The sequence below is a fragment of the Vombatus ursinus genome, unplaced genomic scaffold, assembly GCF_900497805.2.
Source record: "Vombatus ursinus unplaced genomic scaffold, bare-nosed wombat genome assembly UNPS02005659.1, whole genome shotgun sequence".
NCBI classification, from domain to species: domain Eukaryota; kingdom Metazoa; phylum Chordata; class Mammalia; order Diprotodontia; family Vombatidae; genus Vombatus; species Vombatus ursinus.
In genome coordinates, this window is record NW_020945437.1 from 18,484,040 (window position 1) to 18,509,142 (window position 25,103).

The 25,103-nt window shown below is 41.9% G+C and overlaps 1 protein-coding gene across 1 annotated transcript; it reads right to left on the bottom strand.

Moving 5' to 3' along the window:
- Window positions 1–5,213: 5,213 nt before the first annotated feature.
- On the bottom strand, window positions 5,214–10,925 carry THRSP (thyroid hormone responsive). Its single transcript, XM_027848331.1, has 2 exons — window positions 10,466–10,925; window positions 5,214–5,991 (listed from the first exon to the last, which is right to left on the bottom strand). Exon 1 carries the CDS (start codon window positions 10,908–10,910, stop codon window positions 10,491–10,493), a length of 420 nt encoding a protein of 139 aa, XP_027704132.1. The 5' UTR covers window positions 10,911–10,925; the 3' UTR covers window positions 5,214–5,991; window positions 10,466–10,490.
- Window positions 10,926–25,103: the final 14,178 nt, after the last annotated feature.

The window sequence follows — 25,103 nt, forward strand, 5'->3', positions numbered from 1 at the left end:
AATTCTAAAAATGAATAGAGTATGCAAACAATAAGCTGGCAGTGTCTTTCTCAGAAAGGGCAGGGGTACTTAGTGCCAACCCCTCTCAGGTTACAAGATCACATTTATATAAATCAGGAAGGTGTAGTAGAAGGACAGACAGCCGTAGCTGACTGTAGGCCTGACAAAGAGCCAGCAGCCAGGGCCAGGAAATTCTAGGGCTGTCTGACAAAACTAACAGACATCACCATTGTCAAGACAAGAAAGCCTGCAGCTTTCCAAGAGACCAGAGTGCAACTAAACTCACATCTTAAGACCTTCAGTGAATACCAAAGCCACCGCATCACAAAGGGTCAAGACCCCTGCAAGCCAAATTCACCTAAATGCAGTCACCAGAGACAGACACATCAAAACCCTGTGTCAACGGATCGAGGTGGCACAGTGGATAGAGGTGTGGGCCTGGAATCACGAAGACCTAAATTCAAATCTGGCCTCAGACACTATCAATTTATTAAGCACCTACTATGTGACAGGCACTCTGTGACATTGGGCAAGTCACTTTAACCTCTGTTTGCCTCAGTTTCCTCACCTGTAAAATGGGGATAATAATAGCACCTACCTCCTAGAGGTGTTGGGAGGATCAAATGAGATAATATTTGTAAAGCACTTGGCACAGTTCCTGGTACATAGCAGGTGCTATATAAATGCTAGCTATTATTATTATACATCTCAAACAGTTAATAAAAACATACCAAGTACTGACATCACAAGCTAGCTTCAAACTGGAAGCACCACCCTCAAAAGCCAGAACCAGCTTACATTGAGTGCTATAAATAAAAGAGGGAAATCCCAACAGGGATCTGTTGGGGCCCTTTTCTTTTTTAGGCAATTGGGGTTAAGTGAATTACCCAGGGTCACACAGCTAATAAGTGTCAAGTGTTTGGTCTGAGGCTGTATTTGAACTCAGGTCCTCCTGACTTAAGGGCTGGTGCTTATACTGGGATCCTTTTCAGAAGAATGTGTTGACCAAGCCATACTTGAATTTTTTGGCAGTCCAATTGAGGCAGCCTAGGAAGGAATCTAGCCCTCACCAAGATGGGCCCTGGAATGTTGATGTGGGAAAACAGCTCCTCCCCACAGTTATATCTGTTGATGTAACAGCTCCAAAATTGTTGAGGATTCATTTACCACTCTGCATTCTCTGACTTTGCCAAGGCGTTTTTATCACTTGTGGCCGAAAGGAAAGTCCCAGATCATGGACACACTAACCAGATGTCTTAGCCAAATGAACTGAGCTAATTATAGCTGAAGAATTTTTAATCTTTTGAGAACACAGAAAAATTAAATGAGGGTGGTACAAAGTTGGGAGATTAATGAAGGCATACAAAATAGTGAAGCTCAGCAGTAAGTGGGAGTTTTGGGAATACTCTGAGAAAAAAGTTACGTATTTGCAAATAATTGACTTGTGGCAATTTGAGTAGGGATGTTCTGTTGTTCCAGCTACTGGCAGAAAGGGTTCTCATGGGAATGGAAATTTCTCATAGTCCTTTAGGGTAGCAAGGTCTAGCCTACCCATAGTCCTCTGCAGTAACATCTCCTCTCCAGAAGCATAAGGACAAGGCAACCAGCCCTGATTCTACCAATGCCTGATCATCTGCCATCTTGGTACTTGATAGTCAATAAACATTTATTATTGATGTGAATGCTGAAATAGACCTGTCCCTCTGTCGGAAGTCCCCTTTTCAGGGGCTATTTTTCTCTTCCCAATGAGAGTTCTAAGACATTCTATTTCAGTTAATGTAAATGTTGTTGTGTTGTTCAGTTGTGTCCAACTCTCCGTGACCCCATTTGGGGTTTTCTTGGCAAAGATACTGGAGTGGTTTCCCATCTCCTTCTCCAGCCCATTTTACAGATGAAGAAACTGAGGCAAACAAGGTTGAGTAATTTACCCAGGGTTACACAGCTAGCAAGTGTCTGAAACCAGATTTGAACTTCCAAGCCCAGTGTTCTCTCCACTTCACCACCTAGCTGCCTCTAACATAAATGTAATCAGGCTTTATCTGATTCTTACTCTCAATGGAAAATCCCAAAGACAGGTACACTTATTAATGAGATAGACCTCCACCCAGTGATATTTAAATACCATTAAATGGCTGGGGTATTTAAATCACATTGGGTAGAGGTTTATCTCCATTAATTATTCATATTAATACATAATTATGTATATTTATAAATAAAATTAATTATTAATCATCTCCACTAATTATTAATCTCCATATAATTATACCAGCCCACTAGCGGGGCAGCTAGGTGACTCAGTGGAGAGAATACTAGACCTGGAGTCAGAAAGACTCATTTTTGTGAGTTCAAATTTGGCCTCAGACACATATTAGCTGTGTGACCCTGGGCAAGTCACTCAGCCTTGTTTGCTTCAGTTTCCTCATCTGTCAAATGAGCTGGAGAAGAAAATGGCGAACCATTCCAGTATCTCTGCCAAGAAAACTCCTAATGGGGTCACGAAGAGTCAGACACGACTGAAACGACACAAGTGAGCGAGGAGAGTGGATTGGAGAGGAGTTGAGGCACCTTAGCCTCTAGACCAGTAGGAAGGGTCACCCAACCTTAATGTTGAAAAACAGAAAGGTTATTCAATTTAGGGAGAAATTTCAATCCCGCAAGCCACCAGAATCTCTGTTGGATACTCTCATGGAACTGATGGGACAGAGTTGTAGGTCTGATGCATGAGTCTCACTGGGTGTGGACAGGGTGCCACAACCAAGGGGGAATCCCTGTCCTCAAACTTCACGGCTAGACCTGTGAGCTCTGCAGAGGAGACTTGTAACTAAACTGAGCAAACCCGATCTCATCTTTCCCCCAAACTCTCCTCTCTTTCAACTTTCCTGCTTCCGTCAAAGGCACTACCATCCATTCCTTGAGGTTCATGACCTAAGCACTGTCTTTGACTCCTGCCTCTCCCCCGCCACCCCGTGCATCCAGTTCACTCACAGAGCTGCCACCTTAGTTCAGGCCCTCATCATCTCTCATCTAGACCATTGCAACAGCGTCTTAACCAGTCTCCTTGCCTCTCACCCCTCCGGTCCATCCCACATGCTGCTACTGCCGGAGCGATTTGCCTCATGTCCAGATCTGACCATCTCACTCCCCTACCCAACCAACTCCACTGGCTCCTTGCTGCCTCTGCTTGGTTGGTTGGTGTTCGTTCTCGAAGAGAACCAAGATGGCACCACTATGCTGAGGTCAAGGTACAGTGTGTCTGACTGTGACTGACCAGACAAATACCAGATCAGAAGGCTCTAGGATACAGTATAAACTCCTCTTTTTAGACTTTAAAGCCCTTTACAATCTGACCCCAGTCTTTCTAACCTACCTGGAGATTATTCCCCCTCCCACAATCAGAGATCCAATCCAACTGGCCTTCTCTCTTTTCCCCATACAGGGTACTCCATCTTTCATCTCCTTGCCTTTGCACTGGCCCTTCCACATGCACTGGCCATCTCACCTCTTCCTCATAAAGTCCCTTTCTTCTTCCCTTGATGTAGAAGCAGCTTCTACATTAGTCTTTCCTTATCTCCCTGATAATGCCCTCCCCCTGAAACTACCTCCATCTTTTAACAACTTTATATTTATCATTTATATCTTTATATTTATCCGTTATATAAGTATATATGTACTGATTGCCTCCATTAGAATGTAAGCTCATTGAGGGCAAGGACTGTTTCATTTTTGTCTTTGTATTCCCAATTCCTAGCACAGTGCCTGGTGCATAGTAGGTGCTTAATAAGTGCTTTTCCATTGATTGTAACCTTGCCTCAACAAGGATAGGAACACAGGCTTTTTTTTTTTTAATAAATTTTATCTTCAGCTCTACATCTCCCTCTCCCATATATCTCCTCCTCCCCCACTGAGAAAACAAGGAAAACAAAACCCCTGTTATAAATATGTATAGTCAAGCAAAAAACAAGCATTGGACATGTCCCCTCAAAATATACTTCAATCTAATCTCTGAGTTTATCACCTCTCTCTAAGGAGGTGGTTTTCGTGTTTCATCTTCAGTCCTCTGGAATTGTGGTAGGTCATTGTGTTGATTGGCATTCCTAAGTCTTTCCAAGTTGTTTGTCATTACAATATTTCTGTTATTTTATAAATTGTTCTCCTAGTTCTGCCCAGTTCATACGTCAGTTCACGCATCAGTTCACACAAATCTTTTCTCATTTCTCTAAAAGCATCCCTTTCATTATCTCTTACAGCATAATAAGCACTAATGTACCTTGGGGGACACTGAATATGTGAACTTGTCAGACGTGGAAATACTATAATTTACTTATTGCTTCTTCTTTCCTTTTAATAAAACTTTCCTTTGATAGATTATGGACAGTGTGCTTTCAGGTAAGAAATTGTGCCAGTCTCCTAAGCTGGCTAGCAAATAGATATTTTTTTCAACCACAGACCACATCAAAAATGCCCCAAAAGCTATTAAACTGTGTGTATCCTCCCCATCCATTGATATCACTACTAGATCTATACCCCAAAGCGATCAAAAAATGAGGACAAGATCCCATACATATTAAAATATTTATGGCGGCTCTTTTTTTAATAGTAAATAATTAGAAACCGAGGGGACGCCCATCAGCTGGAGAATGGCTGAATAAGTTATGGTACGAATGTGACGGAAAACTCTTGCGATATAAGAAACAATGAATAGGATGGTTTCAGAAATTTGTCAAGACTTCCATGAACTAATGTAGAGTGCAGTAAGCGGAACCAGAGGAATAATTTATACAATAACAACAATGTTATAAAGATAATTAACTCTGAAAGACTTAGTAACTGATCAACATAATGACCAACTACAATTCCAGAGGACACATGATGAAACATGCTATCCATTTCCAGATAGAGAGCTGGTGGACTCAAGAGGGCGGATGAAAACATATTTTCTTTTCTTTTTTCTTTTTCTCTTTCTGTTTTTGGACATGGCTAATGCAGAGATTTGTTTCGCATGACTATACATATTTGTAATGGATTTTGTTTTTCTTGCCTTCTCAATGGGTGGGAAATGAGGGAAGGAGGGGGACAGAATTTGGAACTGAAAATAAAATGAAATTTTAAAAAAACGGACCACATCTTTTTTGCTTTTTAAAAAGGTTTTATTTTTTAATTTTTTGTTTTTTTTTTACATCATTGTCACTTTCCAGTAATTACAGCTAACAGAACTCTGGCTTGTGACATTTCCTCCCTTCCCCGACTCCTCCTTCAAACAAACAAACAAAAAAAAAAAACACTTCGGCAAAACAAACACTTATCAACTGTGACTCGCTGTATACAGCATTCCATATCTGTAATCCACCTTCTGAGAGGAGAGAAATATGTTTTTTCTAGAAGGTAGGGGGTCCCCAAATTTATGAATGAAGATTCAAACCAAGAAAAGTATAACATTCCCCCAAATTGACCCAGACATGTTGCTCTGCTGGAGGGTTTCGCACACAAAGGTAGGAAGATGTGGTTCATAAACTCTTTAATACAGATCATCGGTGGTTCTGGGAGGGGGGAGGCGGGAGTGGGGCTGGCAGGCTCTCCTGACTCTTTACCTTAAGGAAATCCTACCACTTTTAACCTCAAGGTAGTCACCATCAGGAAGTACATGAGAGGCAAAAGCTAGAGGACATAAGTAGGATGGGAGAAAAAGCAGCTTCAGGCAAAATAAAGATGAAAGGGTCTCTTCCTGTCCCCTGCAAACCCCCCACCAACCCCACTAACTTGACCCGGGGGAGTCAGGCTTGGAGTTGGTCTTCAAAAGTGTTGACAAGGATCTTCTGGTTCCTGGCAGATATGGTAGTGAGGAATGTCCCAGATGGGTAGCCAGGGAAGCAGCACACTTGACCGAGTAGTCTTCTCTGCAGCCCCCAGCAAGCGTCCTGGCACAGTGCCCGTGAGCCTTTTATTGTTCATGCCTGGGGCTGCTGTCTTCAGCCAAACAAGTTGTGGAGAAGTCTAGGGGATTAGATAAAAAAAGAAAACACAGGTCAGTACTTTCCTCCATGTGATGAGATCGTACACTGATTAATACCCTACCTCAATTCGCACACATGCATTGTCGCCAAGAGTTTGGCTTAATCTAATTCAAATTCAGGCAGATCATGATGAAATAGAAAGAGCGCCGGCTGGCCATCGAATCAGAAGGTCTGAGTTCCAATTCTGACGTTGCCATTTATTGGAGGCAGGGTTATGGACAGGTTGCCTCCTCTCTCTCAACTTCAGTGTCTTCAATCTACAAACATGGTGTTAATACACTTATCCTACTTGTCCTGTTGTTGGGAAACTACCTTCCACCAAAAGGGTGTACATATGGGCAGTTATTAGGAAAACTATTTGTGGCACATGTTTTGAGCCATCATAGCCTGCATGAGTAAGGCTAAGGGAGGTGATAGGTCCTATAGCTGTAGATTTATCTGTAGAGAAGACCATAGAGATCTTGTGATCCAATACTCTCATCTATAGATGTGAAGATGATAACTTGACACAGGACACATGAATAGGATTATGTTATCTTCATTTCCCCTCTGTTTTCCCTCCCCTTCTACACTCTGCCTGGTTCTTACTGTCCGTTACTTTCTCTGCCAGAATTTCCCCTATTTCCAGAATTTTCAGTTATCCTGCTAGTAAATGGCAAAGCTAGAATTTAAACTCAGGCCTTCTGACTCCATGGCCAGGGCTCTATCTATTTCATCTTGCCTGAATCGAATCTTGATCAGACCACATCAATCACTTGATCAACAATAAGTGATCAAGTAATCGTTATTAGGGGCCAGGAACTACTAAGCACCAGGAATACAAAGAAAGGCAAAAACACAAAAATAGTCCCTGTCCTCAAGGAGCTTACATACTAATGGGAGAGATGACATGGAAGGGAAGGCTCAAGGAGTTGGGGAAACTGGGAAAGCCTCCTGCAGACGAAGGTGGCAGTTGAGCTGAGTGTTGAAAAAAGGCAGGAATGTCAAGGAGTGAAGGTATAGAGAGTGAGCCAGTACAAAATCCCGGAGATGGGAAATGAATGTTGGGGAGAAGAAGAACAAGAATGGCTGGACCCCAGAGTCAATGGTGGGATGCAAAGTCTAAGAAGACTGGAAAGGGAGGAAGAGGCCAGGTTGTGAAGAACATTAAATGCCCAAAAAAGCACTTTCTATTTGGTCCTGTTAGGTAATCACGAGACACTGGAATGCCATTATGAACAAGGCATTGATAAGCTGGAGCACATTCAGAGGAGATTCAACCAGCAATATGAGGAGACTCAAAAACATGCTGTCTGGACATCAGTTAAGAAGGTGGGATGTTTGTGCCTGGTCAACAGGAGACTTGAGGGAAGAGGGTGATAGGATGACTCACTTCCAATATTTGAAGGGCTATTTATTATGGAGAAGTTGTACTGATTTCAGCCCAAGATCAAGAAGAATTTTCTGACAAGTAGAGTCCACGTAGGACAGCAAGAAAGGACATGGAGTCAGGAGAGAAATAGTTTTGAGTTTCAATTCTAATACTTATTAGCTGTTTGTGACCATTAGACTGTCCTCTTAATTTCTCTGACCTCAGTTTCTCATTTGTCAAATGAGAAAATGATTTTTTAAAATGATATGATGTAGATAATAGTAATACCCCCTACTTCAAAGGGATGTCAATCAATCAATAAGCATTTATTAAGCACCTACTATGTGCTAGGACTGGGCTAAGCACTGGAGATCATGAGGAAGGCATTTTTGGGGGCAGCTCGGTGGTGCAGTGGATAGAGCACCAGCCCTGGAGTCAAGAGGACCTGAGTTCAAATCTGACTTCAGACCAAACACTTGACACTTACTAGCTGTGTAACCTTGGGAGAGTCACTTAACCCCAATTGCCTAAAAATAAAGAAAAAATTTTTTTAATTTTTTAAAAAATTAAAAAGGAAGGCATTTTTTCAAATCTTATAGCACCACAGGCATTATTCTAATAGCCATGGGCTGCCTTGTAAGATAATGAGTTCACTGTCATTGGAGGTCTTCAGGGAGACTGAGTGATCACTTTTCAGGGCTATTACTGAAAGAATTCCTACCCAGATAGAAATTAAACTGAAAGACTCAGCAATAAAAAAGGTAGTGAATTTTTTTTTTATCTCTTTGGGAACACAGGCATAGTATTTAAAAACACCTAAGATCATGAATTAGGGCAACTAGCTGGTGCAGTGATTAGCTCTTCCTAAGTTCAAATCTGACCTCAGATATTAACTAGCTATGTGACCCCAGACAAGTCATTGAGAGACATGATTATTAATAACCAGTGATTTGGGGAAATTCAGATTTCCCTCTTTTTCTTTTATCCTCATTTCAGGACCTCAGTCTGAAAGTTGAGCTAACCTTCTCTTCTATCCAGACCCTACCTAGGTGGGGAAGCCATTGTGTTCTACTCATGTTTAGGTGGGGATAAATTCTTTGAATAGATTGCCCAAGGCTGGGGGTAACTTGGAAGTAGATGATGTTATCAAAGTTCAGGTCCAGCCCCTCATTGTAATATTAATTCTTACATTAATTGTTAACCAATCAGAGTTAATTGTCACCCTCTGGAACACCCTTCTTCTAATAGGCATATAAGGGGTGAGCCCTCTGCCATGATTGTCTTTGGTCTAACAGAGAAATGGCCAAATGACCATTCTTTTATTAAAATTATTAATAACATGATTAAATTATTATTAATTAATAAATAATATTTTATTAATAAAATGATTAAATTGCCCAGAAATTCTATCTCTTGAATGTTTGGTTTGTTTTTTTTTTTTGCTTTTTGGTGAGACAATCAGAGTTAAGTGACTTGCCCAGGGTCACACAACTAGTAAGTGTCTGAGGCTGGGTGAGTCTTCTTGGCTCCAGGCCCAGAGCTCTATCTGCTGTGCCACCCAGCTACCCCCAAAATGTTATATAAATATGTAATACTGTTGTAACTCCATACAAGAAGCTGTTCGGAGCACAAGACCCAAGCCTCCTGGTGTTAGTCACACAAATTGCAGAATACCCAGGAAGAAATGAACAGCTCTGTGCTCACAGGAAGCATAATTTTGTGAACCGCTGTATATAAAGTGATAGGAAATAGAACCATGTGAGAATGTACTCATAGAAGAGGGCTACTGGGTCAACTCCCAGTTGTGTGTGTGTGTGTGTGTGTGTTCATGTGTATGCATGTGCATATGTGTGTGTGCATGTCTGCATGTATCTACTTACGGGGTGCCTCTGGAGACAGGAAAATCCTCCTGTGTTGGCTAACCCAATGGTCTCAAACTCCAGTTGCATATTGGTTTTAAATGCCTATCTTTGTACTTCTGATATTGAATTCTTTGTTTCCTTACACAAAGACCTGTTAATTCAATGCTATTTGAACAGAGAAGAAAAATCCCACATAATATGAGTTGAGGGGCAGCAACAGCCCTATTTGGCTCTAAATCATTGATGTTTCCCAAGGTGGAAATGAGGGCAATATCTGATGGGTAGATTTAGCCTTCAAACCTATCTTGTAGGCCACCTTAGGGTTAGGACCAGTATTAAAGAGCTGTCAGGGGTTGGAGAACCCTAGCTAACTGAGCAAATAGCAAAAAAGGTCAGCGGAGGTGGTGTGGAGAAAAACAAAGATGCCTGAAGGTCCAGGGGCTAGGGAGGTAGCTGATACCCTGGGCCTAACTTAGGAAGGCTTGCTGTCCGTCATACAGGCCGCCTCTGGGAGTGCTGGAATCATGAAGATAAACAAAGACACCTTTGGAACTGCCAGGAAAAGTCAGAATGAGAGCTGAGACCTTGGATGAGTCAGGGTTGCCTTGCAAAATAATATCAACAGTCATAGTGGTCATACACAAAATGTTAAAACTCCCAGACATTCTGAAATTGTATGACAGCAAAAGTATTGTGAACAGTGTAAAGGACTTCCTGTTGTTACAGGGAGTAAAACAGATTTAGGGATAAAGGCACCAAAGAGGTGAGGAGAAAGAGAGAGAGAGAGAGAGAGAGAGAGAGGAGAAGAGACAGAGAGAGAAAGATACACAGAGACAAAGAGAGGAGAGGGACCACAAAATGTTAGAAGTGGAAGGGACCTCAGACGCCATCAACCCCTTATGTTACAGATGTGGAAACTGAGGCCTGGAGATGCTAAATGATCTGCCCAAGGTCTTAGCTGAACCTAAGCATCCTAATGCCAAATTCAGGGTTCTTTCTACAACATTACTTCTGTGACCTTGGACAAACCTCTCTGGGTTTCAGTTTCCTCATCTATTAAATGAGGGTTATATTTGCCCTACCTACCTCATAAAGGGATTGTAAAGAAAGAGCTTTGTAAGAAGCTATCAAGGGCTAGATGCTCCTTATTCTACTATCCATGTTCTGCTCCTACAACGTTTCCTTCCTCCTAGGTGAGGGTCTCCATCCAGACTCCCCTCGGCTTGGGCTCAGTGACTCACCTAACAGAGAGCAGGATACTGGGATCTACAACGTCAGTCCAGTTATTTCTTCGTATTTCTTTGTCACTTCATTGGCCTTCAGGGTCAAATGGGTGAGGATGTGATGGAGACTGGAGAAGTGAAGATGAAACTGAGCTTCCAGGTCCAGCTCCTCCCCTCTCTTCTCTTCATCTTCCTCTTCCTCCTCATCTGAGTCAGTGATCTTGGCCTTCCACTCTTCCTTGGGCAGAAGCCCATTGTCCACATCCACTCGGATGGACTTGAGCATGGTATAGGAGCTGTAGAGATCGTGGATACCTGTCTCATTTGTGGGGTCTTCTAGGACCATGTCCCTCAGGAGGCTGGGAATCATGACCACCTGCTCCATGTTCCTCACGGTGGCTGAATACCTGTCCATAACAGTGAGCAGGCAGTTTCTGGGATAGGATTTATTCAGGACCTGCATTGCTGGTTCTTCCAATGTATCTGCTCAGGGAGATGCTAGTGGATTTGCAAATAGCCTGGTTATTTATAGACTGGTCCCCAAGGTTCAGGGTGATCAGGAGGGAAGAGGTTGACAGAGGGCACTGGAGAGTGGAATGGGTTGCATCTCAGCCAATGGACAAACACATCGCTATCTCTAGCCAATCTCAGGAACTCTAGAGTGGAGTCAGGTGACTGAACCATTCTGGTCTTGATAAGGCAGTTGGTTATTTTCTCTCTGGAAACCTTCTGCTTGTAAACAGAAGGCCAGGGCTTCTGGCCAATATGGCCCAGCTTCTGTGGCTATGTTGCAATTAGGGATGATGAAAGATTTTCAGTTTTACAATACATGCAACACACTAGCCTAGGGTCAGGAAACCTTCTTTCCTGATGGAATCTGATTAATACTTTCCCCCACTCTGTTACCATTTCCTTGGGCAAATCATCTCTTCTTGGTGTTTTCATCTGTAAAATTAGGGGATTAAATTAATCAGAAGTTCTGAACCTTTCTTGTGTTATGGGCTCCTTTGAAGGTCTGATGAAGCCAACCCACCCCTTATCCAAATCATGTTCTTAAATGCAAAAAATAAAATACATGAAGATTACAAAATAAAACCATTATAGTGACATATAGTAATAAAATGGAAAAAATAAACCCAAGTTCACAGATGCCAGAGTAAGACCCCCTTAACTGACTGATTTTTAAGGTCCCTCTAGCTCTGATGAGGTATAATTCTGGAAACGGGCGAGCCCTGAGCTTTTTGAGTCACTGGGGACTTTTTTTGGACTGGGGACTGGGGGGGAGACAGCTCAAGGAGTAATTAGAAGCACAGAGCTGGAGTCAGGAGGGCTGCCTCTGGCAGCCCTTTGTGGGCCTTGTGTGAGCTACCTACCCTCCCCAGTCCTCAGTTTCCTCACCTGTAAAATGAGTGTTGGACTAAATCATCTCCAAGGTTTCTTTCAGCTCTAAATAGTATGATGCTATGGTCCATTCCAGCTTGAACATTTTGCCCTCTTGGTCCCTAAACAACCCCAACACACTGCACCCTAATGGTCTTTCAAGCTTATCTGCCAATAGTCTATCTATCTGTCTATCTCCATCCCTCCATCTCTGTCTCTATATCTACCTCTATCTTTCTATCTCTAGCCATCTCTCTGTCTCTATATCTCTGTCTCTCTGTGTCTCTGTCTCTCTGTGTCTCTGTCCCTCTGTCTCTCTCTCTCTCTCTCTGTATCACCTCTCTCTTCTCTGTCAATCATTTGTGTGTATGTTTCTTTCTGTGTCTCTGTGTGTGTCTCTGCCTCTATTTATCTATCTATCTATCTATCTATCTATCTATCTATCTATCTATCTCCTAAGGCCCTGTCTAACTAACTTTTTATGTACATAGAATTTTCACAGTTCTGACAGTCCATGACCATCAGAATAATGGCCATAGAAATGGAAGATACTGTTCAATATTCTAAAATTTTCAGTTGTCATTACGGTTATTCTAATCTAGACAATAATGGTCTTTTGCAAGGCACCAGGTCATAAACAGTCTAGAGCAGAGAGGCGTCACATGTACATCCACAGGCCATGTGCAGCCCACAACACTCTGAGTGTCACCCAAACCAGATTAAAATGCAATTGGAAACTATTCAACAAAATAATTATAAATGCAATGCAACATAGATAATGTTGTCATTTAGTCACTTTTCAGCTATATCTGACTCTTTGTGGCCCCATTTGGGGTTTTCTTGGCAAAGATACTGCAGTGGTTTGCCATTTCCTTCTTCAGCTCATTTTACAGATGAGGAAACTGAGGCCAACAGGGTTAAGTGACTTGCCCAGGGTCCCACAGCTAGTGTCTGAGGCCAGATTTGAACTCAGGAAGATGAGTCTTTCTGACTTCAAGCCTGACATTCTATCCACTATGCCAGTTAGCTTCCCAACTAATATTATATTTTAAAACCAAGTCAATATGTAGGCCATAGAGATACTTTCGTATGGATTAGTGGTCCTCATTTCTACTCGACTTTGACACCACCGAACTAGCAGTCCATGGGAGGAGTCTACTGTCCTTGAAGCTTTTTATTGCAGAGGACCCTGATCACTGAAGTGGCCTTATAGGTATATACTTTCTTGTGTGTGTGTGTGTGCGTGTGTGTGTGTGTGTGTGTGGCAACTGAAGTTAAGTGACTTGCCCATAGTCATATAGCCAGTAAGTATTATGTGTCTAAGGCCAAATTTGAACTCAGGCCCTCCTGACTCCAAGGTCAGAGCTCTATCCACTGCATCACCTAGCTGCCCCAAGGGATATCCTTTCTAATGTCATTAATTGCTTTCATGAAAATCATCTTCTTTATGGAGGTAGTTAGTTCTTTAGGAACAATTTAATAAATGGAATGTTGCAGAGAAGGGAGTTGGGGGCAGGGAATAAGGTCATTCACATCTGAATTGGACTTCAAGGTTTGCAAAGTGCTTTTCATACATGATCTCCTTCAATTCTCATGATAACCCTGAGAGGTAGGCTATTATTATCCTGATTTTACAGAGGAGGAAATGGAGGCTCAGAGGGGTTAAGGGACTTGCCCAGGGTCACACAGCCAGTAACTGTGTCTGAAGTAAGATTCATATGTTAACAGGTATGTGAGGGGTATCAATGTGAGTGATTACGATGATGATTATTGTCCATTGAAGCCCAGAAGATGTATTGTCCATGACTTTCCTAGAATTTGGCACTGGACATAGGATTCTGGATGGGCTCTGAGCAGGGCAGAATCTTCTATCTTTAGTCTCATCCTCATCTTCCTTGTAGAGCATCTGTCATATAAAGGTAGGTGTCTTAACACAAGCTGAAGCAGCTGGACTCCTCTTCCCCTGAGTGAGGTCTGTCTTTGCATTCCTTCACTTCTGGCTGTGACCCCCAGTCTCAAACCTCAGGACTACCAGACATCCAACCCGGCTTTGAAAGGCAATGCGGAACGCTGGATTTGGACTCAAGAGAGCTAGATTCTAATGCTGCGCTCGCTCCCAAGAACTTGGCCCCCATTTTCTATATCACCTGCAAAATGGGCTGATGACATTGGCCCTGCCTATAATCTTGGAGTGGTTGAAATAATTGAAATTGATGTGAGCAGAAATTTTGTAAAAGTTGTAAAAATCACTGTCCAGATATAAAGAGTTATTTTATTCTCACCAGCTGGAATATTTGGAGTAACTGTGAATGTTTCTCTTAGAGCAGAGAAGATTTAAGGGGGATATGATCTTGTCTTAAAATATCTGAAAGGTTTTTTTGGTCTGTGTTTTCTTTCACAGCATGACATATGGAAATGTGTTTTGCATGATTACACATGTATGTCAAATTGCTTGCTTTTTCAATGAGGGGGAGAGAAGAGGGAGGGAGAAATTTTGGAACTCAAAATTTGAAAAAAGAATGTTAAAATAGTTTTCACATGTAATTGGGAAAAAATAAAATATTAAATTTAAAAAAGAAAAAATATCTGAAAGGTTGTCATGGGGAATAGGTGGTAGAGTTTTTCTGGGTGGTTTCAGAAGGGAGAATAGGAACCAATGAGGGGGAGGGAAGTTATAGAAAGTAGATATAAAGATATTAGGAAGAACTTCCTTTTAATAAGAAGCTTTCAAAAGTGAAATGGGCTGTCTTGTGAGAGAATGAGTGCCTCGTCAATTGAGGTATTCAAGGAGAGGCTGAATGAATACTTGTCAAAAATGCTGGGAGACTGGACAAGGACATAGGAGTATAGATTTAGAACTATAAGTGACCTCAGGGGCCCTGGAGTCCAATTCCCTTGTTTTGCAGATGAGGAAACTGAGGTATAGCGAAGTTCAGTGACTTGACCAGAGTCACATAGCTAATAAATGTCTTAGGTGAGATTAGAACCCAGGTCTTCCTGCTAATAAGTCCAGTGCCCTATCCATTATGCTGAAAGGCTTCTAATGAAATCCTGTAAGCTCTAAGGTGGCAAATACCCCATGGAGGATTTTTGGGAGAGTCTCACAGGATGAGAAGGTTTGGAGGGGTTACCATATGCACTGTTGGAGGGACTGCCCGCATTAATGACATTAAGGATGCCCTGAAGTGGGAAAGCTTGAATTTTATGATTCCAAGACTTCCTAACCATAGGATGTGATATATCTGGGCAGACCATTGAAATGTGACCTAGGATTACCCTGAGATGGGTCTCATAGGCAGATGTAACTCTCGGTTATCCACCAGGTCTTCAGCCAAGTCAAACAGAGGGTCTGAGTGGGCAGCCAAAAGCTGAGACTGAGTCTCCTCTGTGGACACTGATTCCCTAGCACAGTTTGGTCTCCAGTTTTGCATTTGACTCCCCCTTTGGGAGAGCCTCCCACCCATTCTCCCTCTCTGTGAAGCCTAACATTTGGGTAAAGGGAACTGACCTACAGCCCAGAATAGGGGAAAACCTGTAAGTGTGAGAAGGACAGCCTACTTCCTACCATGGGGATCTTTTAAAAAACATTTATTGGAATATACTAAAAATACTTATTAAAATATATTTACCTAAATATTCAAAATATGTTTGTTTATTAAATATCATTATTAATAAAACATTTATTTTGAAAAATAAATAAATTTTATTTATTAAAATTTAAAGATAAAATACAATTTAAATATATTTATTCAAATTTATTGTTAAATTAAATAAATTTAATAAATATTCAAATATACTGAAATGTCTAAATATTTTAACTAGAGTTTTGTTTTTCTGTTTAATGTTTATACCTACATGATGTTTTATGTAAGTATAGAAGCCCATTTCTGCATGAAAACAGAATTCTGCTCTAGACTCCTAAGAGATTTCATTCCTAAAGTTGGTGTCCCTTAGTCTATCAAGAGTCAAGTCAACTAGAACTTACTATGTGGCAGTCACTGTGCTAAGCACTGGGCATACAAATACAAGCAAAAAGAAAAACAGCCCTTGATCTCAAGGAACTTATATTCTAACAATGAAGAAAACTTATAAAAGGAAGCCCAAAAAATAGGTCTGGGGCTGGGAGGGGAAGGTAGATGAGGCACAGTGGAAAAGTCCAGAGAGTCAGAAGCAAAGCCAGGAGAGGAAGGATGGCTGGCCTCAGCCTTTCCTCAAAATGAAGGTTCCAGGAGGTTCCACCTATGGGTGAAGGGGTCCAAGGGAGAGGAGGGATCTTCCAGGATGAGAAGGCAGTTAAGTATTTCCTATTTATCCTCTATATAGCTTGTTCATATCTATCCAACATGAAAACAAATAGATACGAACAAGTTATATAGAGGATAAATAGGAAATGCTTAACAGAAGGAAGGCGCTAGAATTAAGAGGGGTTGGAAAAGGCTTCCTGTAGAAGGTGGGATTTTAGTTGGGACTTGAAGGAAGCCAGGGAAGCCAGGAGATGAAGAGGGAGGTAATTCTAGGCACGAGGGACTCCCAGAGAAAATGCTCAGCCTAGAGAAATGGAGTGTCTTGTTCGTGGAATAGCAAGGAGGCCAGTGCCACTGAATTGAAGGCTGAGCATGGCAGGCGTAAGGTGTCATAAGACTGGAAATGTAGGAAGGGGCCAGTTTATGAAGGGTTTTGGTGGCCAAACAGCAGATTCTGTATTTGGATTTTCAAGGGAGCCACTGAAGTTTACTGAGTAGAAGGGAGTAATAGTCAGACCCAGATGTTAGGAAGATCACTTTGGCGGCTGAATGGAGAATGGGCTGGAGCAGGTGGAAAGACTCATGGCAGACAGACCAACCAGCAGGCTATTGCAATAGTTGGTGTGAGGTGATGAAGCCTCGTACCAGATTGGTGGCAGTGTCAGGAGAGAAGGGGGCGGATTTAAGAGATGTTGCAAAAGTGAAATTGACAAACGTTGGCGTCCAATTGGATATGAGATCAAAGATGAGACCGAGGTTGCAAAACTGGGTAACAGGGAGGATACCCCAGATCGGGGTGGGGAACCTGCGGCCTTGAGGCCACATGTGGCCCTCTAGGTCCTCAAGTGCAGCCTCGAGGCTGCAGTTTCCCTACCCCTGCCCAGAACATAGCAATAAGGAAGTTGGAAGTTCAAGGGGGCTCCTGGCTCTGATATTTTATATTCTAAGATCTCTTCTAGAAGGCTCCTTCCAGCTCTGACATTCTAGGATCCTATGAATGTATGCTAAGTAATTACATTAGAAGTAATTGCACTTAACTTTTTTAATTAGCAGCTAGGTTTGGATTTTTTTTTTTTTTTTTGCGTTGGATCATGCCATCGGAAAAGTTTGCTTTCAGTGACCTCTCACCCAGGCTGAGCCCGAGAGGTTCACATGATTAGCTCTCATGTCTCCCAGCTGGGTTTGCACAAGGTCCACAGCCAGGGCATCAGGGCCCCAGGCAGTGCAGGTACTCAGTGCTACCCCCACTCCAAACCTGGAGGACTTTGACCCCAACTCATCTGGTAGCCATTGTGGTCTGTAACACGGGCTTTGAAACCTTCAGGAGGACTGGGAGCTTTTGGGGTGGGAAGAATGGGGAGGATGGGAGGAGGAAGGAGAACAAGCATTTATATAATGCCTACTATGTACTAGGAATTTTGCTAAGCAGTTTACAAATTAACTTAGTACTTTGCATTTTCCTGCTAGAGGTAGACCGTAAGGTAGACTCGTGAAGACTAGGAGTAAAACACCCAGTTCTCTACCTGTCTGACAGCTCCTTCTCCGTCTCTGTTGCTGGATCTTCAGGTCATGCCCCAACCACTGGTGCTTCAAGGGCTCTGTCCCGAGCCCTTTTCCCTTCTCCATCTATACTACTTCACTTGATCGTCTCATCAGTTTAATTACCATCTTTATGCTGATCATTCTCAAATCTTATCCAGTTCTAACTTTTCTGCTGACCTCCAGTCTCATATCTCTAATTGTCTTTAAGACATTTTGAACTGGATGTCCAATAAATACCTTAAACTCAATGTGGCTGTAACTGAACTCACTATCCTTCCACACTGAGTACAATGTTAGAGGTGGAAGGACCTATTACAGATAGATTATCTAACCCAATCTCCTCATTTTACGAAAGAATCAAATGTGACCCAAAAAGGGAAGCTACTCAATTAGTGGCAGAATCCAGATGGAAATTCAGGTTTTCTGGGTCCCACTTCTTAGGATCTTACACTTCTACAGGGCATATACTGATAGGTGGTATTTCTGTAATGATTTACCAGGTACTTCTCTCTACACACGATCTCATATAATGGTGAGGGTGGAGGCATATTATTAGCAGTATTTTACTGATGAGGGAACTGAGACCCAGGGAGAGGAAGCAACATGCTTACGGCCAGAGACAAGCTACTGGCAACTTCAGGGCTAGCTAGGACTTAATCCTGTCCCAGGGGGATTGAGTCACCTCTTCCACAGCACTGAGTTACTTCTCATCTACTTTGTGCAAGGCCTTTGGGGGCCTTGTTTGGGGAGCAGCAATTAGTCTGGCTTTCTTGAAGCCCAGAACTAAAATCTTGCAGGCAATAGGGCCAGGGGCCAGAGAGGGAATTGGCCACCCCTTGGGTCACACTGGGGAGCCAGCAACCTATTCTGCCTATACAAGGTCTGGCCCTGTGCTAGAACAGGAATAGGCATGTAACATGTTCCAGGAATTCCCTTAAGAACCCAAAACAAAAGCTCAGTGTGAAGACCCAAGTCCAGGGGAGCTGGGAAGAAGGCCAGTTTCCCCATTCTGCCCCTGTTTCCTCACCTCCAGGTTCTTCAACCACATTCTAGGAATTTAGAACTCTCAGGCTGATGCAAGGTACGATTTTCCTCAAAACCACCCTAGAACAACTTCATGGGTTTCTCTACACGTAGCAGTCACAGCTGGGAAATCTAATGAGTTATATTAAGACAGTGGACATGAAGTCAGTAATCCTGGATTTGAGTCTTGGCTGTTTGACTTTGAAAATGTCTTTTCTCTCTGAGCTTCATTTCCCTCACCCAGATGTGGCTTCATCCAAATGGGCCCAGGGAGCTGATTTCCCAAAAATAGGCTCCTCCACTGGACTCGCAGAGAGCCAGACTCATGCTGGGGTGGTCTGACTCCAAAGATTAGAGCTAGGCTTTTTTTCACATTTACTGGCTTGTCATCCTGGAGTTGAACTCCTGGTGAAATATCTAAAACAAAACTTAGGTGTGGTTCCTTTCTAAGGTCTCCGCAAAAGATGTCAACAGGGTTCCTCGAGGAAAGGTTCTCAAAGAGCAAAATAGATATCAGGCACAGGACAGCTATTTCTTTCCTCCACTATAAAGTTCTCCAAACACTAAAGACTCATAAGCACTCCTTAAAAAAAACCTAAAAGGGGCAGTTAGGTGGCACAGTGGATAGAGCACTGACCCTGAAGTCAGGAGGACCTGAGTTCAAATCCGGCCTCAGACCAAACACTTGACACTTACTAGCTGTGTGACTCTGGGCAAGTCACTTAACCCCAATTGCCTAAAAAGAAAAAAAAAATACCTAAAAGCATAAAATCATAAACCTATGGACTCCTTCTCACAGTTGTTTTTGAATGCATAAAATACATAGGAAACCAATGATATTGAAATAAAGATATATTTTTGTTCTATCCAAGTTCATGGATCCCCTGAAACTATCCCAAGTTAAGAACCTCCACCTCAGAGGGATCCTATACTCTACATTTCAAGGATCCTTTCAATTTTAACCTTCTGTGTTCCAAAGCTCCTTCTAGAGCTGATATTTTGTGTTGTTCTCTCATATTCTATGCTCCGAAGTCTTTGATTCTATCACTCTAAGATTTCCCAGGGATGTCATTTTATAGACTGGAAGTCCATCAAGAATTGACTGTAACCAGGTAGTTCAAGGAGCACATTTTCCTTCAGAAAAGGCTATGGGTTCCTTCAGGGAAGTGCTTCAGGAAAACTTGCATCACCCTGTTAGTTCCCAGAATAGAATTGGGCTTCCTTGAAAAAGTTGGAAGGCTGGGACCAGAATGGAGGAACTGGCCAATATCCCAGCTAGTCTTGCCAATGGCAGAAAGAGTTCTGGACAAGGGGTCAGAAGACTTGAGCTTGTATCTTGGCTTTGCCATGTAGTAGCTGTGGGGCCATGGGCAAGGCAAGCTGCTCTGTATTGGGTGTATAAAAATGAAAAGTTTATAATCACGTGCTAATAAGGGAGATAGAATATGTACATAGATAAATGTGATACAGAAAGGAAGTGATAAAGCCAAAGTCTAGGTGGGGTGAGGATATAAACAGAGTATCATAGGGAATTTAGGCATAGGGAGATCATTCAACTAGGGAGATTGGGGAAGAATTCATACCTTCATCCCACTTTGCTGCCTGAAGTGGGACTTGATGGGAAGAATTTTGATCTGTGGAAATGAAGAGGAAGTGATTTCTAGGCATAAAGGATGAACCATGCAAATGTAGAGAGGTGGGAGAAGACAAGATTAAATCAAGAAACAGCAATTAGTTCAATAAAATGTGTGAAGGGGATTGTGAATTTACCCCATGGGGGTGGGGGGAGGTAGGGACAGGATTCAGAGCTGATTTAACAGTCATTCATGTGTGCCCCGCCCCCCCAGTGACAATAGACAGTGACAATCTGGAAAGTGTCCAGAGAAGGGTGACTGGGATGGTGAGGGGACTTGAGATCAAGACCTGCGAGGAGCACCTGAAAGAAGCCGACATTTGCCACTACTAGATCTGTGTCCCATAGAGATTTTTTAAAAGGGGGGGGAATAAAAAAATAAAAAATAAATAAAAAGGAAGGGAGCCAGGTGGGCAGAAAAGGACCTACTTGTACAAACATATTTATAGCAGCTCTTTTTGTGGTGGCAAAGAACTGGGAATTGAAGGGATGCTCATCAATTGGGGAATGGCTGAACAAATTGTGGTATACGATTGTGATGAAGTAGTATTATGCTATAAGAAATGATGAGCAGGCTCATTTTAGAAAAGCCTGTAAAGAATTACATGAACTGATGCAAAGTGAAGTGAGCAGAACCAGAACATTGTACACAGTAAGAGCAATCTTGTACAACAATCAACTGTGGATGACTTAGCTCTTCTCAGCAATACAATGATCCACGATAATTCTAAAGGACTCATGATGAAAAATGCTGTTCATCTCCAGAGAAAGAACTGATGGAATCTGAATGCACATCTTCACTTTCTTTATTTTTTGTGTGTTTTTTTTCTTTTGATCTGTGTCCTCTTTCACAGTATTACTAGTATGGAAATATGTTTTATGTGATTGCACACATATAACCAAATTGCTTACCATCTCAGGGAAGGGGCTGCTGAGGGAGGAAGCAAGAAAATTTGGAACTCAAAAATTTTTTTTAAATGAATGTTAAAAATTGTCTTTACATGTAATTGGGAAAAAATAAAATATTATTTAAAAAAAAGAAAGAAAGAACTTGGCATGTTAGGCTCTCAGGAAGGAAGGCTTAGGAGAGGTAGGATAACTCTCTTTGAGTATTATTTTGTGGAAAAAAATTTTTTTTTTGTATGGCCCCAGAGGGCACAACTAGCAAAAGTGGGTGGATGCTGCAGAGGTAGATTTAGGCTTAATGTCAAGAAACCTTCCTGACAATTAGAGCTATCCCACTGGGCTGCCTCAGGAGGTAGGTAGTGAGTGCCCCTGCCCTAGAGGGTTTCAGGTGAATTGGGAATGACCATTTTTAAGGGGTCATGTAGATATGATTCCTCCTAGATGAACTCTGAAATTCTTTCTGAGTTTGAGATTCTGTGGAAAGAAGAAACTGACATGAGCATTGAGAGGGCTTGCCCAACGAGTATTGTAACATGGCACTCAAGTTTGTGAAGTATTCTGTATTTTTATGCTAGTGCCTTCCCACTATTGAATGTCTCTGATTTATCTTATATATAGCTTGTTTATATATAGTTGTTTGTATGTTATCTCCCCCATAAGATTTTGAGTTCCTTGAAAACAGGGATTGTCATTTGCCTTTTTTTGGTATCCCCAACTCTTAGCATAGTGTTCGGCACATAACAGGTACTTAATGATTGCCTATTGATTGATTGGTTGGGTAGGTGTTGGGGATGAAGGAGAAGGAAGAGTCAAAAGTGACTGAAGTTTTGGACTGAGATGATGGTAGCACCATCAATAGAATTAGGGAATTCAGAAGGAAAAATAGGGAAGTTGGGTGAACATATTAATAAGTGAGAGAGATGTGGCACAGTGAGCACTGATGAGTACATCGGGTGTGAGGCTGGCAGATCACGCTGTTGGCACTGCCTGCCAATCATGCTGACATAGTTTCAGTTTGACCAGTTCTTAACCCTGACCTAGATCTTGTATATGACACTTGCCCCCACCGTGTGGTATATCAATATTTATCACTGACAGACATGTTAATAAGTAACTGTTCCATCACATGTGCAGGACTCTGCGAGGCATGCTCATGTCTGGTGTGAGAGAGAGATTTCAGGACACAGCCAAAGGCCATCATGATAATGAACACCAGAGATCAGAGAGGTTAAACAATCTTTCTAAAGATACTGAACCTTGGCTGAGCACTGAGGAGGCACTTGGGGTTCTAGCTTCCTAGTCCCATCCTCTAGCTATGATGATTTCATATGAAAAAAAGGAAGTATAATTCAGGGCAACAGAACACTGGGACAGACTGGGAATCCAGAGGCCTGGTTTTCTATTCAGATATCAAGAGGGCAAGTTACTCTGATTTAGATTCTAGACCAGGCTTTTGCTCCTACTATCCTAGGGTTCTACCATTTCATGCCTCTGATGTCAAGGCCAGATTGCTCCCATCTATTTCCCAATTTTCCCATCCCTCCTCCTAATTTCCCTACTATACTCCTAGACACCCATCTAGAAATCTCAGTCACCCTTGATTCTTCAGTGTCCCTCATCCCATACATTCAACTAGCTGCCAATTCCTATGCATTCTACCTCTACAATATCTCTCACATCCATTCCATTATCTCCTCTCCCACCTGAACCACCCTGAGAGATCTTCTTTTCCCCAAACTACTGGAAGAGCCTCCTGACTGATCTACCTGCCTACAGCTCTCCCACTGCAAATCCGCTTTTTTAAATTACTTTTTAGTCCAGACATAAAAGCCAAATAAAACAAATATTTCCATATGCAAAGTAGAACAGAAAGAAAATTGTAAACAAAACCACAAATCTCCATCACATACAGCTTGATTTTTCTTTTAAGTATATAACAAATTCAACATGCAAATTTCAAAGCTGTCCTGTTTGTGTTTCCTTCTGATCTTCCTTATGATCTCTTTTGTGTTTCTAAAAATGCTTCAATGACCCTCTTTTCTTCTGTGTTTTTTTAAGCAACTCTATGCCTACCTCCTTTATCCCTCCAACAGTCCCACCCCCAAAAAAATGGAAAAAAAGAAAAACAAAACCCTTATAAAAATATGGATAGTTAAGCAAAACAAATTTCTACATTGGTCATGTCTAAAAATATGTTTTGATGTACACCGTAAGTTTATTATCTCCCTGTCAGGAGGTAGGTAGCTTGCTTAGTCATGGGGCCTCAGGAACTGTGGCTGCATCGAAAATATTTAAGTATTTCAAAGTTGCTTTTCTTTACAAATACTGTTGCTATTGTATGAATTTTTTCTCCTGGTTCTATTTGCTTCACTCTGCATCAATTCATACAATCTTCCCAGGTTTCTCTGAAGTATTCTCTTTTATTATTCCTTTGGAGAAGGAAATGACAAACCACTTCAGTATCTGCCAAGAAAACTCCAAATGGGGTCACAAAAAATTGGACATGACTGAAACAACTGAACAGCAATTTGTTCAATCAGTGGGCACCCCTTAGTTTCCATTTCTTTGCTATAAAAAGTGCTACTACAAATATTGCTGTACACATGGGCCCCCTTTTTCTCTCTCTTTGATCTCTGAGGGCATATATAACTTGTGCCACATAGGCATAGAACTATTACAGGGTATTCTTAAACCTTTAGTCCCATCCCTCTCTCTCTTTTTTTTGGGCTAGGCAATGGGGTTAAATGACTTGCCCAGGGTCACGCAGCTAGTAAGTGTCAAGTGTCTGAGGCCGGATTTGAACTCAGGCCCTCCTGACTCCCGGGCCGGTGCTCTATCCACTGTGCCTGTACCACCTAGCTGCCCCCTTCTCTCTCCTTGATCTCTTTGGAAATTAGGCCTAGAAGTGGTATCATTGAGTTCAAAGGTATGCACCATTTAGTGACATTTTTGGACTTAGTTCCAAATTGCTTTCCAGAATGACTGGATGAATCTGCAGTACCACCAACAGTGAATTGGCATAATTTTCCAACGACTGCAACCCACCCCCCTTTTTTTTTGCATCTTTGCCAATCTGATGAGTGTGAAGTAGAACCCCAGTGTTGTTTTAATTTAAATTTTTTGATTATTAGTGATTAGTGATGTGGAGCTTTTTTGATATGTTAATCCATTCTTCAAAAGTAATTTTCTCAATACACAGTTCTGACCATGTCATTCCCCAGCTCAAAAATGTTGGGTGACTTTATTGCCTCTAGGATGAAATATAACCTCCTTAGCATGGCACTCAGAGCCCTTGCCAGTCTAATTCCAGTCTACTTTCAATATTAGTTCATTTCATTCCATTTCACATATACTGACCTGTATAGAAACATCCTAGGGAAGAGAAAAAGGTTCAAACTCGTACTGAGTTTGTAGTCTAGTAGGATTTTCAAGGCTTTTTCACACATAGTGTATCCTAGTCATGCTTCTTGCATTAGTAGAATTGATTTTTCTGGACTACTTTATCAGGGACCTCTGGGAGATAATGCCTAAAAGCAAATAAGTGGCTATGATAATCTTGGCCCAAATAATATGCAGTGTGGCTCTGTGAGAGACATATTGATAAGAATTAGCTGACTTGGGCAGCTAGGTGGCGCAGTGGATAGAGCACTGGCCCTGGAGTCAGGAGGACCTGGGTTCAAATCCAGCCTCAGACACTTGACACTTCCTAGTTGTGTGACCCTGGGCAAGTCACTTAACCTCAATTACATCCAAAAAAAAAAAAGAATTAGCTGACTAAGATTTATGAAGCACCCTGTATCCATTCATGCATTTGAGATATACAAAACTCTGTGAACTACGTACTGCAGATATTGTCATTCCCATTTTACAGAGGGAAAGTAAGGCTGAAATTCGATTGGTGACTTGACCATAGTCACATTCCTAAGTA